Below are 14,490 nucleotides of genomic sequence, written 5' to 3'. Positions count from 1 at the left end.
GGCATGTGGAGAGCATGTCAGTCTCTCTGACCCTATAGATCTACCCCATGCTGTCCTGGAGGGTGACATCGTGCTGGTCACACCCCTAAATCTAAGAAGGTAGGACTTTCAAATGGTCAAGAAATAAACATAGAACTGTCTTATCTCAAAAATATGATTGGTGAAGTGAAATTTTCCTTTTTTTAAGAAAGTATTTATTTATTATCTATAGTCTCCCTGTATGTATACCTACACACCAGAAGAGGGTACCAGGTCTCTCCATAGATGGTTATGAGCCACCATGTGGTTGCTGGGAATTGAACTCAGGACCTTTGGAATAACAGCCAGGGCTCTTAACCTCTGAGCCATCTCTCCAGCCCATGAAATGAATTTTTCAAGGACATTGCTTCATGGAGGAGACAAACACAGAGGCCAAGAGACTGACTTATACAAAGCTGGTTTTACTGTCAGAACCAGAAATGGATTTTAAGTCCCCAAACTAACAGCTTGGGACCTCTTGTTCCTGGGCCCAGGAACATACCACATCACACTTCGGTGGCAGGTTCCTGTTGGTCCTGCTTTCTGTTGGGTTGTCCCAGATCCCCTGGCCGGAACTCATGTTCTGAGAGTCTGGGTGAGAACAGAGCTCAAGACAAGAGCTTTCTGATGGGTTAAGGAGATCATCACCACAGTTCTCTCCACTGCTTCCTCTGTAGGGGGCTTCTCTCTGCCTGCTCACCTCACAGGGCTCTTGTCTGTGTAAACACCACCAAGTACAAAGCTCTACATCCACTCGGTCGGTATCAGTAGAGCAACACCCATCTAAGACTAGCTTAAAGCCTCCTTCCTGTGCCTGCTCACCTCCCGAAGAGCTCTGCTTACCCGGGCCATCCTGAACATAGTCAACCATGGGTCCTGTTACTGTGGCGATGTCCACGTCTGCCATCTTGGAACTCAGGGCGATCTCCCAGAAGTCAGCAGGGCTGCTGCAGTTGCTACTACGATCTCCAGTGTACTCCTGCAAGGAAAAGCACAGCCTGGGCTCATTGCACGGCTGGCACCTTCTGCTCCAAGGATTGTCTCTTGGAGAATAAAGATGACAACAGGTTGTGGCTGCACGGAGGTCCCAGCAACCCCCCCCCCCATGAGGTACCTTCTCATAAAAGAGCCTCTCCAGCCGCCCATCCTCCTTCTTCAGGGACAGCCAGCGTCCACACAAGAATAGAAACTCATCCTCGTTGGTGTCATTCCAGATCTCCACCTTCTCTACATACCAGTCTGCACACCATTTGGTGTTGTCATGGCGGAGTTTGATCTTGTAGATGACACCCAGGTCAGCGGCCTCGATGATGAAGGTGTCAGCCTGGAGGGACCAAGTATGGGGAGTTGGCGAGAATCTCACTTTAAGCCCACCCCATCCTCCTAAATTACGGGGTTGAGCAGACATTCCCAGCTGGAGATTCCCCTCTAGAACTGAATCCCAAAGATCATTGTTTACTGTCCGAGCTCAAACTCGCCTCCTCCCTGGCCCCATTATACAGCCCATTCATGTAGGTCCCTCCTTGAGGAAAACTGCCTTTGCCTGGATTTCTCTTGGGATGGGCCTGGGGGTGTCTGGAAGAAAGCATCTCAAGAAGTGTGTGAAATACTTGAAGGCTAGTGCAAATGAGGAGTGAGGTCTGTCAGCCAGAAGAAGCGGCAGCCACTGAGTCCACTGGAGTCAAATTGGGTGCACCCTCCTCGTGGTTGTCTCCGTGTGAGCGGAGGGTTTAACATGTTCACTAGGACATGTGCAGTGGGACAGCGCCACAGAGGGAGGTCAGAGGCCATCTGGGGCCTTGCCCCTTTGGGACCAGCAGAGAGATTGTGGAACAGCATTTTCTATGGAGTGGGTGGCTACAGAGGTCCCATCTCCAGAGATGCCAGCCCCTGTCTCTACTATCTTGATGGTAAAAGATTGCCCCTGCATCCTACTGAATGCACGGGCCAGATGAGGAGTATTTAGACAGCGTCGTGGCTTTTAGGTAAAAGGGAGAGCCTACGTCACAGCAGCGCTGCCTGGTGCTCCTGTGGCACATGGGTGTGAATACAGAGAAAACGTGGAAAGGCTGAGAGCAGAAAGTGTGGATACTCTTCAAACTGGGCTCAGTGGCCTGCTGGGGGCTGTGCAGGGCGGGTCCTACAGTCTGCAAACAACCATGGCAGATTTAGGTGACATCCCTGATTGGCGTGTCCCCAGAAATAAGATATTGCTCTGTTAGCATGGGGAGAGGGGCTGGTGGCACCTGCAGGGGAGAGAGGTTGGGTTCAATACAGAAGCAGACGAGGAAGGGCTGGCGGTGATGAAGCTATCCCAGCAGATCTGAGGGCACTTGTAAGGAGACTCTCAGACCAGGGAATTGATTGAACGTGGGCAGGCAGAGGGTACTGATAAGAGAGGGGGCACCAAGAGTGACTACCAGCTCCCAGAGCAAGCAGCTAGAGAGCGGCAGCTTTCAAATCCTCAACAATGAACTTAGGAAGTCAGGTTAGTAACTGGGCCAGATGCAGCTTCAACTCTTCTTGTGGGGCAACAAAACCAGAAGAGGTGGGCATGGTGGCCCATGTCTGTAATTCCAGCACTTGGGAAGTGGAGGCAGGAATACTGTCATGAGTTCGAGGTCAGCTGGGGTCACATGGTAAGTTCTGGGTAAACTCTGGCTATAGAGTGAGACCCTATCTCAAAAAACTCCAACAAAACAAAACAACAAAAACTACAAACAAACAAAAAATATCAGAAGAAACAAACAAAAAAAAACATGATGGGGCAGAGTTCTTAGAGCAGAGAGAGAGGGAGGGAGGGAGGAAGAGAGAGAAAGAGAGAGATGGAGGGAGGAAGAGGAGACAGAGAGGGAGAGGGAGAGGGAGAGGGAGGGAAGTGAGTCTGAACTTAAAGAATAGATTGCTTACATTTTTGTTCATGTATTCTCTGTGTGTATTTGTTGAGCACCTATTGTTTGCCAGGCTCTGGCATGAACAAAAGTCTGTCTATCAGCCACATGAGGCACATTACTATTATACCAATGTCTTTACCAGATGCCAACAGTAGGTATCCATGGCAGGTGGGGGGAGGGAACTCTCCCAAGCCTTAGCAAGACCCATGTTGGCTAGCCAACTAGGCACAGTTGGGCATCTCATGGTTTAATTCAGCTGGCTTTCACAGTCACTCAAAACTATTTTATGAGACACGGAGATATTAAGTAAGTTGTCCAAAATTACATAACCAATTAGTCTTAGAGCTGGTGTCTAATTAAGGAAATCTGAGCCCATCTGGGTACTTGATCAAACATGTACTTGGTCTAGAGCCAGGGACATCACAGGAATTCACTTTGGCCTCTTCAGCTTTCTATTTTTCTAAAACGAAAGAGCAAGATAGGCCCTTCTCCTGAGCAGGGTACTCAGGCAATAAACAGTTACATCTCATGTTCTCTCTCTCTCTCTCTCTCTCTCTCTCTCTGTGTGTGTGTGTGTGTGTGTGTGTGTGTATGACTTGTAAATTATCTTCCTCGGTATGATGTACTTTTCTTCTTGCTCAGTGCAGAGGTCTAATTAGGAATCCTGTTGTTATTCCCAATTCAGAAGCAGGAACGTGAAGTTAAAGGCTGATTGATGGTCTTTATCTAGCTGGTTAATGAGAGTGCTGGGACATGGCTTCTGAGGGACCTGCAGCCAGGTGAGGGCTCCTTCTTTGAGCATAGCACATGGGGTCACCAGGCATTTCAGATCCACTCACAGGACACCTGCTCCCTGTCCCGCTGCTAATTCCTTCCTCAAAAGCAGCAGATGGTTCGATACAAAAGGCCTGTCTGGCTGAGAGCTGGGCTCTTGGGACATGCATGGATGCCTGCACAGGCATGGCCATTGGCAAGATAGAAGCTGGACCAGACCTATGACTCTCCTCTTTGGAGATTCTCCTGGAGAGGGAAGCTGAGCTGCACAGATGGGAAAGTTTCAGTGGTCTTTCGTCCTTCCTGTAAATCATAGCACAGCAGAGCTATAAGCGCTGCAGACACTGACTGGCCATGTGTCTTTCAAGCCTCTTTAGAGTCACAGAACCCTAACAGAGAGCATTATTGCCCTCAACAAACTGGTCAGGTCAAGGAGAGTCTACCTGGGTGGGTAAGGGGGCCCTGCTGCTCCCTAGTTTTATTTATATTGTTCCTGAGGGCCCCAGCTCTGTGCAACACACCTGAGCCAACTTCTCTTTACTTTCTCATCCTTGAGACAAGGAAACTAAGGTCAGCAAAGTTGAATCAGACAAGGTGGTGAAGGCAGAGCCAGGCTTCCAGGCCACTAATCAAGTCTCTGTCAGGCCAGTCCCAGCCACAATACAGCCTCCACCTCCACATGCGTGGACCCTCCACAGTGAGCTGGCTTCCTGAAGAGGCCACTGCCACACAGAGAACAATCTAGAGCTCAGGTCCACACTTCCACTCAACCCCACCCCGTATACAAAACGTGGAGAAATGCACTGGCCAGAAACGGGGGCAATCTGTGCTTGCAGGGTAAAAACAGTATCAAAAGCCCAAAGGAGGATCATGGCACCCCACAGAATCCAAAGATAGCCTCAGGGCCAGGAGACCTGGCACTCAGATGGCTGGAGCCAGAGAGGAGACAGGTGAAACGAACCCAGCGTGTCCCTCCTACCGTTCCTCTCTCAAACTTGTTGGTGCGGTTCTCTGACTTGCCGAGGTACCTCTCCCCCGTGTCCCCGAGGTCTCCGTAGATGGTAATGTAGACCTTGGCATCTGTCCCTGCCCCAGGAACGTTCCCAGTGAAGATCTGCACCGAGTACAGCACAACTACCCATCAAGTTGGGCAGACAGACAGACAAACGGACAGACAGATGGAAGAGAAAGGTGGAAGCACGTTAGCTCTCGGGAGCAGGGTTGGTCGGTATACAAAGGTCTCTTCCAGGCCCTGAATCAGCAGCATTTTCCTTTCACTCCTTGGCTATGTGTGGTCAGTGGCACACTGTGCGGGGTCTTCAGTCAGAGGTCACATGTCAGGTGTGGATTCTCAGAAAATTGAAAGATGGGGGTGTTGGGAGTGCCCTCCCAGTCCATTCCTTCACCCAGTCAAGCTAGTCCAAGGAGACTGCCTTAGGTATGTCTTCACTATGGCCATTGAGTCTTCATGTTGTGACAAGGCCTCGTCACCTAACTACACCAGTTCCTTCTAACCGGATTGTAGGTGTGTGTGTGTGTGTGTGTGTGTGTGTGTGTGTGTGTGTGTAGTGGTTTTTAAAAAATCACCATCATTCTTATTTTGATTTATTCTTCAGCCCACCCACTAGTACCACTCACCTTGCCCCAGACAAACTCTTTCTCCCCAAACCACAGTGACTGATGCCCTCTCCTGTCCCCACAGTGCCTGGCAAAGGGCTCAGTATCCAGGTGACTGGTATACAAAGATCTTGAGGAGAATGGAACTGAGTGTGGGGTCTTGGCTTTGTTCTGGTGATGTGGCTCAGCAAGGAAGAATAAGACAGCTGCTTCCCCAGCCTCCAGCCCCATGGATTAGAAAGTCCCCCACGTGCTTCTAGAGAGGCTGGGAAGACTGCGTTCTCTCTCTACATGCCTTTGCTCTGGGAAATCCAAGGGAACAGGATGGAAAGGAATCTTTTTAGAGTAGTGCTTAGAAACTGGGAGGTTTCCTGCAGTACTGCTTTTGGTCACCCAGAGAAATGGTAGACTGTCAGCATGGACCCAGAGTGCACTGGTACTGCACGGCAGGTAGCTAGGGTGGGGTGATTCCTACCCTGGACTGAGGGCCATTCCTGTGAATCCTGGGGACTTACAAGACATTAGAAAATGGTTCTCTTTCACACATTGACCAAGATGAACTTTCTTTCTGACCCCTGTAAATGGGCCCACAGTCATCTCAGTGCAGCGAATCAACGTGCTGTGGGCAGCACAGTTAGGGACACGTCCATGCCCTGTATGGTTCCTGATGTGTTGTTTTTCCCCTGTATTCCACAGCATCGTGCTTCCTTCTGGCTTTCTTGGGTTCCTCACCTTCCACACAGCCCACGGCCACTAAATTATTTAGCTCCATCTTCACCCTTCTGCTCTCATTTTGTACAACCTGGCTGTACTGCTCGTTTTTAAACTCTATTTGAAGTTCCTAAAGCCTCTCCCTTCCAACCCCCAACCCTAGGTAGGACAGAGAAGGTGAGGGAGGAGAAGGGGTACAGACCACTTTACTTCTCCTGGCTGTTTAGGGTCATGTGGTCCCCGGGGCTACCAATCTCCACCACCAGCAGATGCAGCAGGCAGTCTCCCCCAGAACCCCTGCATTGAAACGTTTCTCTCCGTCCACCACACCTTCCATCTCTGGTCACTCCAACTGGCACACCCCCCACCAACACCTCATGCCCCCTTCCCCTCTCTGGGCTTTCATATTTATATCCTTCAGAGTCCCAGACTACACCTCTCTTTGTGCCACACGGAGCAGGCTGTTACCAGCTGGCAAAGGCCACACTCTACATGAGACAATTATCAGCTATGGAAAAATGAAAACCCCAACTAAAACCCCACACTTGGGATTCAAACAAAAACATATCTATATAACATAACTGAGTTTACGAAGGAACTGAAACTTCCACCTGGCTTTGTCTTCCTTGGCCTCCTGAGTCTACATCTTCAACCCAGGTTCCTGGGCTTCAAACTTCCAATTCCTGTCACCTAGTAACTGCCTCCCCAAGACAGGACCCCAGCGTCACAAACATCTATGTGCACTTGATCCCTCCTGTATCCTACACCATCTCCAAACCTACCCTTACCTTCCCCCTCTTCATAGCTCATGCTCCCTCATTCTCCCTCGTTGCTGATACAGTCAAGAGTCGGGGACCAGTCCCATTTGCTCCAGCTCTACCCTGCTCAGCTTAGCACAGAAGCAGCCAGCTTGTCACAGGCCTCAGGAACTGATGATGAAATTGTCTTTTTGTAGCTTAAAAGAGTCAGCAATAAGTACCCAAGTCTGCCGGGCCAACACCAACACAAGGTAACATTAGGAATCCTGTCAGAGCTTAGACACAACATTTGATGACTGTCCTCTCCCTGCCACACCCCTCCGCTTCTGGCTGCATTCAAGCTCAGTTCTGCAGGCGAAATTATCACAGGTGGGTGGAGCTGTTAGAAATTCCTTTTCTAGGCGCCCTTGTCCCAGACTGGATGAATGATCTTCTAACACCCCCACTCCACCTCCTGCTGCTTTCTCTGGTCCTTTGGGAATTGAGAAAACTAATTCAGCTTCTGGATGCTGAGCAACATGGGGATACAGGATCCAGCTATTTCTGGATCCTCCTCTCTCCCATCCCACCCAGGCCACACAGCTTGTCAGGGAAGAGGTGTTTCCTTAGAAACCTCAGAGAAGGTTCTGTGAAGTGCTGTTTAGAAAGAACATCCCAAGAGTGATGCTGGGAACAGCAGCCCGGCTTGTCCATCTGTGGTCCAAATAGAAAAAAAAAAGAATCTCCCTGACTGAATAGTAAAGACAATTTGGAGAAAAGGATGTGGATGGAGAGAGAGGCACTCTTGAGCAAGATGGTTTAGATTAAAGGAAAGCAGGGGCTGTCACTGCTTTACATAAAAAGGAAAACACATTTGCCTCTTGTCTTCTAACTCTCATAGCAGAAAGCTCTTGCTTTTTGCCCCCACTGGCTTCCTAAGAGAATCTTGAGTTTTAATGGAATCCTGGGTTTTACTCCAGTTTTCCCCAAACCATAACACTATAAATTTGGGTTGGGTTTCCGGTTCTTGGAGCTTCTATGGTCTCTTTAGACTACCATGTTGGGGAGGACCATGGGCACCCTTTGTGTAGCATCAGTGGTGGAAACTCCTACAGGCGACATTGACTCTCGGACAGCTAAAGCTTACTCAGAGCTGAGTGGCTGGTCAGTGCTACCTGTGTGGTAAAGGAAGGACACGTGTGTGTGCATGTACAGGCATGGGCACACAGTGTAGTTAGAGAAGGCTGGGGGATGAGCCTTGTATGCCAGTAGGCACCAGAAAGGACCTACACTAAGCAGACTATTGAGGGAGGTAGGAGGATAACCAGAAAATGGTGATGTCACTGAGACCAAAGGGAGGAAGAAGCACAGGGAGTGCGTGGTCGGGATGATTCAAGTTCTGACAAGAAATAACATCCATGGGTGACAGTGACTGGCTCATGCAGAAAACAAAACCCCACAACCTTGGACAAACCTAGAGCCTGGACCTAATCTCCTGAGATTTCTTGCCAGGAGATTTCTACCTTGTTTGGTTGTTGTTGTTTATTCTGTTCTGTTTTTCTTAAGAAACAAATCTTTTACAGTACAGGGTTTCAAACCAGGTGCTCACGTGTTGGGCATTTACTCTCCCACTGAGCTGCACTCTGGCATAGACTGTCCAGCAACAGCAGAAAGGGCCACACTACATCAACTAGTAGCCCAATGAGCTGAGCAACAGAAAGCTAGGAACAGGGGAATGCAGGTAGTGGGTGTTATCGGAACACACACTTGAGCGAAACAGGCCAGACTCTGAAGACCGGCTTGCCATCTACCAGCTGTGTGAATGTGGCTCTGTGACCTCTGTGAGTTTCCCAGTCACAGCATAGACCATCCTCCTGTGTGAGTAGGCTCAACCTGGCAGGGGCAGATGCTTTACCAGCAGGGCTGTGGTCCTGGAGCTTCCTGTGTGACAAGGGCCACCCCCCCACACTTACTGTCCAGAGGCTCCTCCACTTCCTTGTAGACTTGTCTTAAGGACCCGTCTTTCATGTACTTCTCAGTGAAGATGTCATAAGGCACCAGTTCTCGGATGGTCTTCTTGTCATCCTCAGAGGTGGCCAGCCATCGATCACACGGGAAAGTCAGGGTCTCTGTACCCTGGGGCGAGGAGGAAAACCAGTCTGTGAGGAGAGACCACCAACTCCAGAGATTCGCCAGCATCATCAAGCTCACAGGAGCCAAAGACAAGTAAGGTGTCTCCTCATAGTAAGAAGACACGGGGAACCTTCCTGGCCCAATCAGAGGAGACCTAGCCTTAGAGATTCGCACAACCACAGCAGGAGGAGTTAGCTTTTGAAGCCTGTACCTGTTGGGTCACTTAAAAATCAATATCTGACCCCTCTCCCAGATGCATGGGGTCAATGAGTGACCCCATCTTGTCACCAGCAGCTCGCCGTCTCCTAACTGTGGAAGTTTACATTTTCCTAGTGTTTTCCAAGTTGTTCAGGTTAGATTTCCCTCTGGAGCTGACCCTGAGTAGAAGCAAGGACACGCTGATCACTCACTGGTGCTGGTGCTTTGGAGCTTGGGGCAGAGACATAGACGGGACTAGATTGCCAAGGTCAGTGCTTCTCAACCTTCCTAATGCTGCAATAACCCTTTAACACAGTACTTCACGTTGTGGTGACATCCAACATAAAATTATTTTTGTTGCTACTTCACAACGGTAATTTGTTACTGTTATGAATCACAATGTAAATATCTGATTTGTAGGATATCTGATGTGTGACCCTTATGAAACAGTCGTTTAACCTCAAAGGAGTTGCGCCTCACAGGTTGAGAGCCACTGGCCAGACTCTTTTCCTTGATCTCTTGAAGATTCTGCCTTGGACCCCCCTTGGACCCGAGCTGGTTAACATGCCCCAGAGGCTGGAGCAGCCAGCAAGCCAGTATGCGGTGACCTAATTCCGGAAGAGGAAGAAGAAGACGAGGCAGCGGGACAGACCCCTCTCAGACTTACGTCTTTATCGGGGAGGAGCCTGCGGATGTCCACGTGGGAGCAGTGCCACCCGGGGTTTACGCCTGTGTTATCATGACCAATCCGAATTTTTTCAATGATTTCGCCCACGTCTTCTAACTTCAGAAAGGGAAAGAAGGCACTGCGTGTTAGCGCAAAGGCTTCGGTTGCGTTGCACATCCTTGGGGCAGCCATGTTCAGATCCCTCTGGACCTTATTTGCTCTCCACGTGTCTCTACTGAGCAGGCAGGCCGAGCCCCTGCTCTGCACATGCTAATGCTACATTCCCTCAGTCAGGACATAGTTGGCCATAATCTGGGCACTCGGTCTTTCAGGGATGTCTGACTCTACTTCCTGAGGCCATGGGAGCCGTAGTAGTATGTCCTCTAAGAACTGAATTGGGTCTCAGAAGAGGAGATCAGGTACAGCCCGTGCTCCTGTCTCTCTAGGCAGACCGTGTCCAAATCTTCTAATTCTTAAGAGCCCCTCCACTTTGGTAGTTCTTTTTCTCTACTTCTACAAATTCTACTTCCTCAAACTTACAGAAAATGGTGTCTGAGTCACCCAAAGCTGGGACCGTGGCTGGGGCAGCCCACTGAGATCATGCCTAGGTCAAAGACCACAGCATGGTTCTTTTTTGTCACCTGATCAAGCACCATGCTGTCCTATAGACAGACAAGGATGTCACAGCTTCCATGAAATTGCTGCTTCCCCCAAGATGCTTTACCACCTGACACCTGCTCTGAATCAGAGAACAGAATCCATGGCCACAGTGGTCCTTAGAGGCCTTGCAGGCCCAGAGAGCTCAGTAACGAAACAAAGATTGGTGCTTCCTGGTAATGTAAGGCCTGTAGAAATTTTAAATGGATCTTATTTATCTGTCAGAGAAGTACTGTTGCCCCAAGTGAAGGCTGAGGTCCACAGCATCTCAGATGACAACCTTGCTGACCAAAGTGGCCGGGAAATGAAGGTCCCTGGCTTTTCTTCTACCCGGGGTCTTCTTTTTCCTTCCCTGTCCCATAGGCTTTGAGGTTTGGGGCATGTGGCTTCAATGGGACTTATGAAAATTTAATTGCTTGTATCAGGGGACCATCTTGGCTGTGGTACCATGGACAGCAAAGAGGCCTTCAGAGGACTGGTAGTCAGGGGTGATGGACCTCATAGATAGGCTCAGAAGTCATGGGCATCAGAAAAGGCCCTAGTCTTCTTCCTTAGGAGGGGTGAAGGCATTGCCCAAGAAGGCTCTGGAGCTGAACTCCCTAGCTCACTGCATAATGCCATCTTCGCAAGGTTCAAACGTTTCTTGTTCTGGGTGCTTATGTGTGATATGGGATTGTTATAGCACCACCCTCTAGGTATTGTCATGAGGGTGTCATGACTTAGAACAGGGCTGGCATTTCAGAAGAGCTCAGGAATCCTAACTGGTCAGTGTTCTTCTCCCCAGCCAAGCCTTTAGGGTGGACTACAGAGATGGGGAACAGTTTGCTAATGGCTGATTCAGACTCAGGACAGGAAGGTGAGCTGTGGACTGAGTGACGGACAGAGAATCCATTGGGGAAGAGTAGAGAGGTGGAAGATGTAGGCAGAAAAGAGAAGCTAGGAAACAAAGCCTTTTCATTTGCTCAAGTGCCCTTGTTCCCCTAAGAGCCAAACATTGAGAAAGGAACACCAACAGCAAATGAACTGGCAAATTATGGCTGCCTACTAATGGGGGACCTCACTGATGAAAGCCCTGCAGAGATGTAACCCGGGCATTGATGACGTCACATGATCCACCCACAACATCACTGTGGGTGGAGAGATGTTAGTCTGTGTAGATGAATGAATCTGCCTTGATTTTTCCACGAGAGACCTCCCACCAAAGCTGACTGCTCCCAGAGAGGGTGGGAAAGAAAGTGAGATTCTTGGGGCAGCAGCTGGATGAAAAGAACAAGCTGGACATTGTTTCCCACCAGAATACAAGGGCATGGCACCACCACTCCCCATTACCCAGTGAGTTGAGGCTCCCAAAGCTCCTGGCTCCTCTTCAAACCTGGCTTCATCCCTACCCTCTTCCTAAGTCCCACCACACTCCTCCTGGCCCCTCAAGCTCCATACTGTCCCTGTTCCACCCATGGGCTCTTGGGTAAAATGCCTCTCCTCCTTGGCCCCTTGCTGTCCCTGTTCTACTCATGGGCTGTTGAGTGCAAAATGCCTCTCCTCCTTGTCCTGAGAATGCTTACCCACATGCCTGGCTTTAAGCCATCTCCTCCAAGACCCTTTCCTCTCTGAACACTAATGGCAATCTCAGTCCACTTGGGCGTCTACCACAGGGTAGAAGAATACACATGCCAAAGTCAGTTACCCGGGTTTCATTCTGGCTCCCCTGCATGCTAGCTGTGTGGTTTGGGAAAAGCCACTGCCTTCGCTGTGCCGCAGGCCCCTCCAGGGCCAGTACAGCACAGAATTGTTACAAGAGTCCACTAAGTGAACATAGATAAATCCCATAGGACAAGTGATGGTGTCAATCCCAGGTTTTCCATCTCGTGTGGAGGACTAGGCTCTCCAGCTAGCCCACAAGCTCCTGGCAGGCAGAGTCTTCTGTTGTGTCTCCTGCCCATGCTAGCTCACTGGAGAGGACAGGACAAACATGATGAGTTGCTCTGCAAGCATAATGAGTTAGTTGCTCTGCATAGAGGCAAGTGGGAATTCCAAGGTGCTGGAACCCACATCTCCCAGCAAACATCAGATGGCAGAATCCCTTACCCAGACCTGATAGGAGCTGTGAAACACAACAGTTCTGTGTTCAAATGGCTACAGCTTAAAAGCCAAGCAGGTGACACAGCCCTGCACAATCTCCTGGGAGAGATTTGCACCATCTAGCACCCCAGCTCCTGCCTTCCTGGAAGCCATGATGCATGGGAGAAGCAGGAAGATGTCCTGTTGGTATGGCTTCTGTTTCCCGGGTTCTGGTCACTTGTCATCTTTAATCATGGCGCTTGTCCTAGAAAGCTCCAGCTAACTTTATCACCCTCCTGTCTGGCTGGACACAGGGAGGCTCAGAGAGGCTAGGCAAGCTGCTCATGTCCTATTGGCTGTGGTCAATCTCGATGAAGTGCTACTCCAACCCCACCCATCTGTGGCAGTGCACGGAGTCAGGTACCTCCACAATGAAGCGAGAGGCGGACTTCCTCTCGAAGAACAGCTTCTGCTCCCTCTTGTTGGTGCACAGGAACTTCTGCCGGGTGCACACAGCATCACAGCCATAGATGACTACAAAGATGTTGGCATCGGTCCCAGCAGCAAAGACATCACTAGTGTAGAGGGTGATCTCATAAGGGACAACTGAGAGGGGCAGCAAAAGGCAAGGTCAGGGGTGGCAGGGAAAAAAAAAACAGAAGAAACCATAGGTGAGGTCAAGTCCTTTATAGCATCAACTTTTCATGCCTACTATCCAGAGACAGCCCCTGATCCTTCAGACCATGGATTTACAACTGCAGGCTGGCTGAAGATGGAGGTTATGGATTTTGGAAATCTCAAGCCTGAATCTGGAACCTAGCTTGATGACTAGTGTGTCCTGGACAAGTTATTCAGGAGCTTTGGTTTCCATTAAAGTGCCTCAACAGGAGGCTTAGCAGTCATTTGTAACCCGGAGCTTTATATTTCAGAGGCAAACTGTTGGTAAGGTCACCCAGGCTGCCATGATAGGATGCCATTCTCTCCTCATTTTGTTCTTGGCTCTCAGCCTCTCATTTGCTCCCTTGAACAATCCATCTCACACCTGGCCTCTCGTTCAGCTTCCCTGGCTTTGTAGATGCTTCTTATAGGGGAGTGGCCAGGAGGAGGAAAGGGATTCTCTGGGGTTTTCCCATAGCCACAGGACTATCAGTCTTTAAAGGAGAGTTGGTACATTAGAGCAGCAACTTCTGAGTACGGCTGCTCCATGACACGTGACCCTCTGTTTCTGTGTGGGCTGGGGATCTTCTCTTCAGGAGCTCTTGGACAGATTGATAAGCAGATATTCCTAAGCCCCTCTTCAGATTGTCTATGGGGTGGACCTAATTCACACCTCACACTATGGTTTGAAGTTATTAATCTAAAATAGCAGTGTCAAGTCCAGGGTCAGATTCATTAGCAGGTGATGAATGTAAGTGAGCAGTTAGCAGTGTTCTGAACAAAAGTTACTGTTGCCTACCATACCGAGTGAGGTCATTTTTGTGACGTGTTTGCTTGTCACATGCATACATGAATGAATGTGCTCATTATGGATTGCTGGAGAGAGAGAGAGAATGAATACAGGCTGGGAAGAGGGCTCCGTGGGTAATGTGTCTGTCATGCAAGCAGGAGGACCTGAATTCAGATCCCCGGAACCCACATAAAAAGCTAGGCGCTGTGAAGTCACACACCTCTCTCACCAGCACCTAGGGCTAGGACAGAGATGAGCGGACCCCTAAAGTTTACCAGTTAACTAGCCTAGCCAAACTGATGGGAGCTGCAGCTTCAGTCTTGAAAAATAAGAGGTGCAAAGCAATGGAGGAGACATATAACACTGAGGTCTGACCTCAGCATGCAGCGACACACGTTATACATGCTATATCACATACATTACCAAAGAACAGAAGGAGGGAAGAATGGGAGGGAGGGAGGAAGGGAGGAAGGGAGGAGGAAGGAAGGCAGAAAGAACAGAAGGAAGGAACAAAGGAAGGAAGGAAAGAAGGAAGGAAGGAAGGAAGGAAGGAAGGAAGGAAGGAAGGAAGGAAGGAAG

General features: G+C 49.6%; 1 protein-coding gene across 3 annotated transcripts in view; it reads right to left on the bottom strand.

Moving 5' to 3' along the window:
• The window catches only part of Loxhd1 (lipoxygenase homology PLAT domains 1), a 150,660-nt gene that overhangs the window by 42,404 nt on the left and 93,766 nt on the right, over positions 1-14,490 (bottom strand). For all 3 annotated transcript variants that reach the window (XM_055622789.1, XM_055622790.1, XM_055622791.1), the window contains 6 exons: positions 12,889-13,070; positions 9,750-9,866; positions 8,725-8,887; positions 4,666-4,820; positions 1,133-1,342; positions 862-997 (listed from right to left, as the gene is read on the bottom strand). In XM_055622789.1, the coding sequence (XP_055478764.1) occupies positions 862-997; positions 1,133-1,342; positions 4,666-4,820; positions 8,725-8,887; positions 9,750-9,866; positions 12,889-13,070 (963 nt within the window). The remainder of the gene's footprint in view (positions 1-861; positions 998-1,132; positions 1,343-4,665; positions 4,821-8,724; positions 8,888-9,749; positions 9,867-12,888; positions 13,071-14,490) is intronic.

This window comes from Psammomys obesus, unplaced genomic scaffold, assembly GCF_907164565.1.
Source record: "Psammomys obesus unplaced genomic scaffold, mPsaObe1.curated_primary_1811, whole genome shotgun sequence".
In the NCBI taxonomy this organism is placed as follows: Eukaryota; Metazoa; Chordata; class Mammalia; order Rodentia; family Muridae; genus Psammomys; species Psammomys obesus.
The sequence above is the reverse complement of the archived record's forward strand: the minus strand, read 5'-3'. Positions and strand labels throughout refer to the sequence as shown.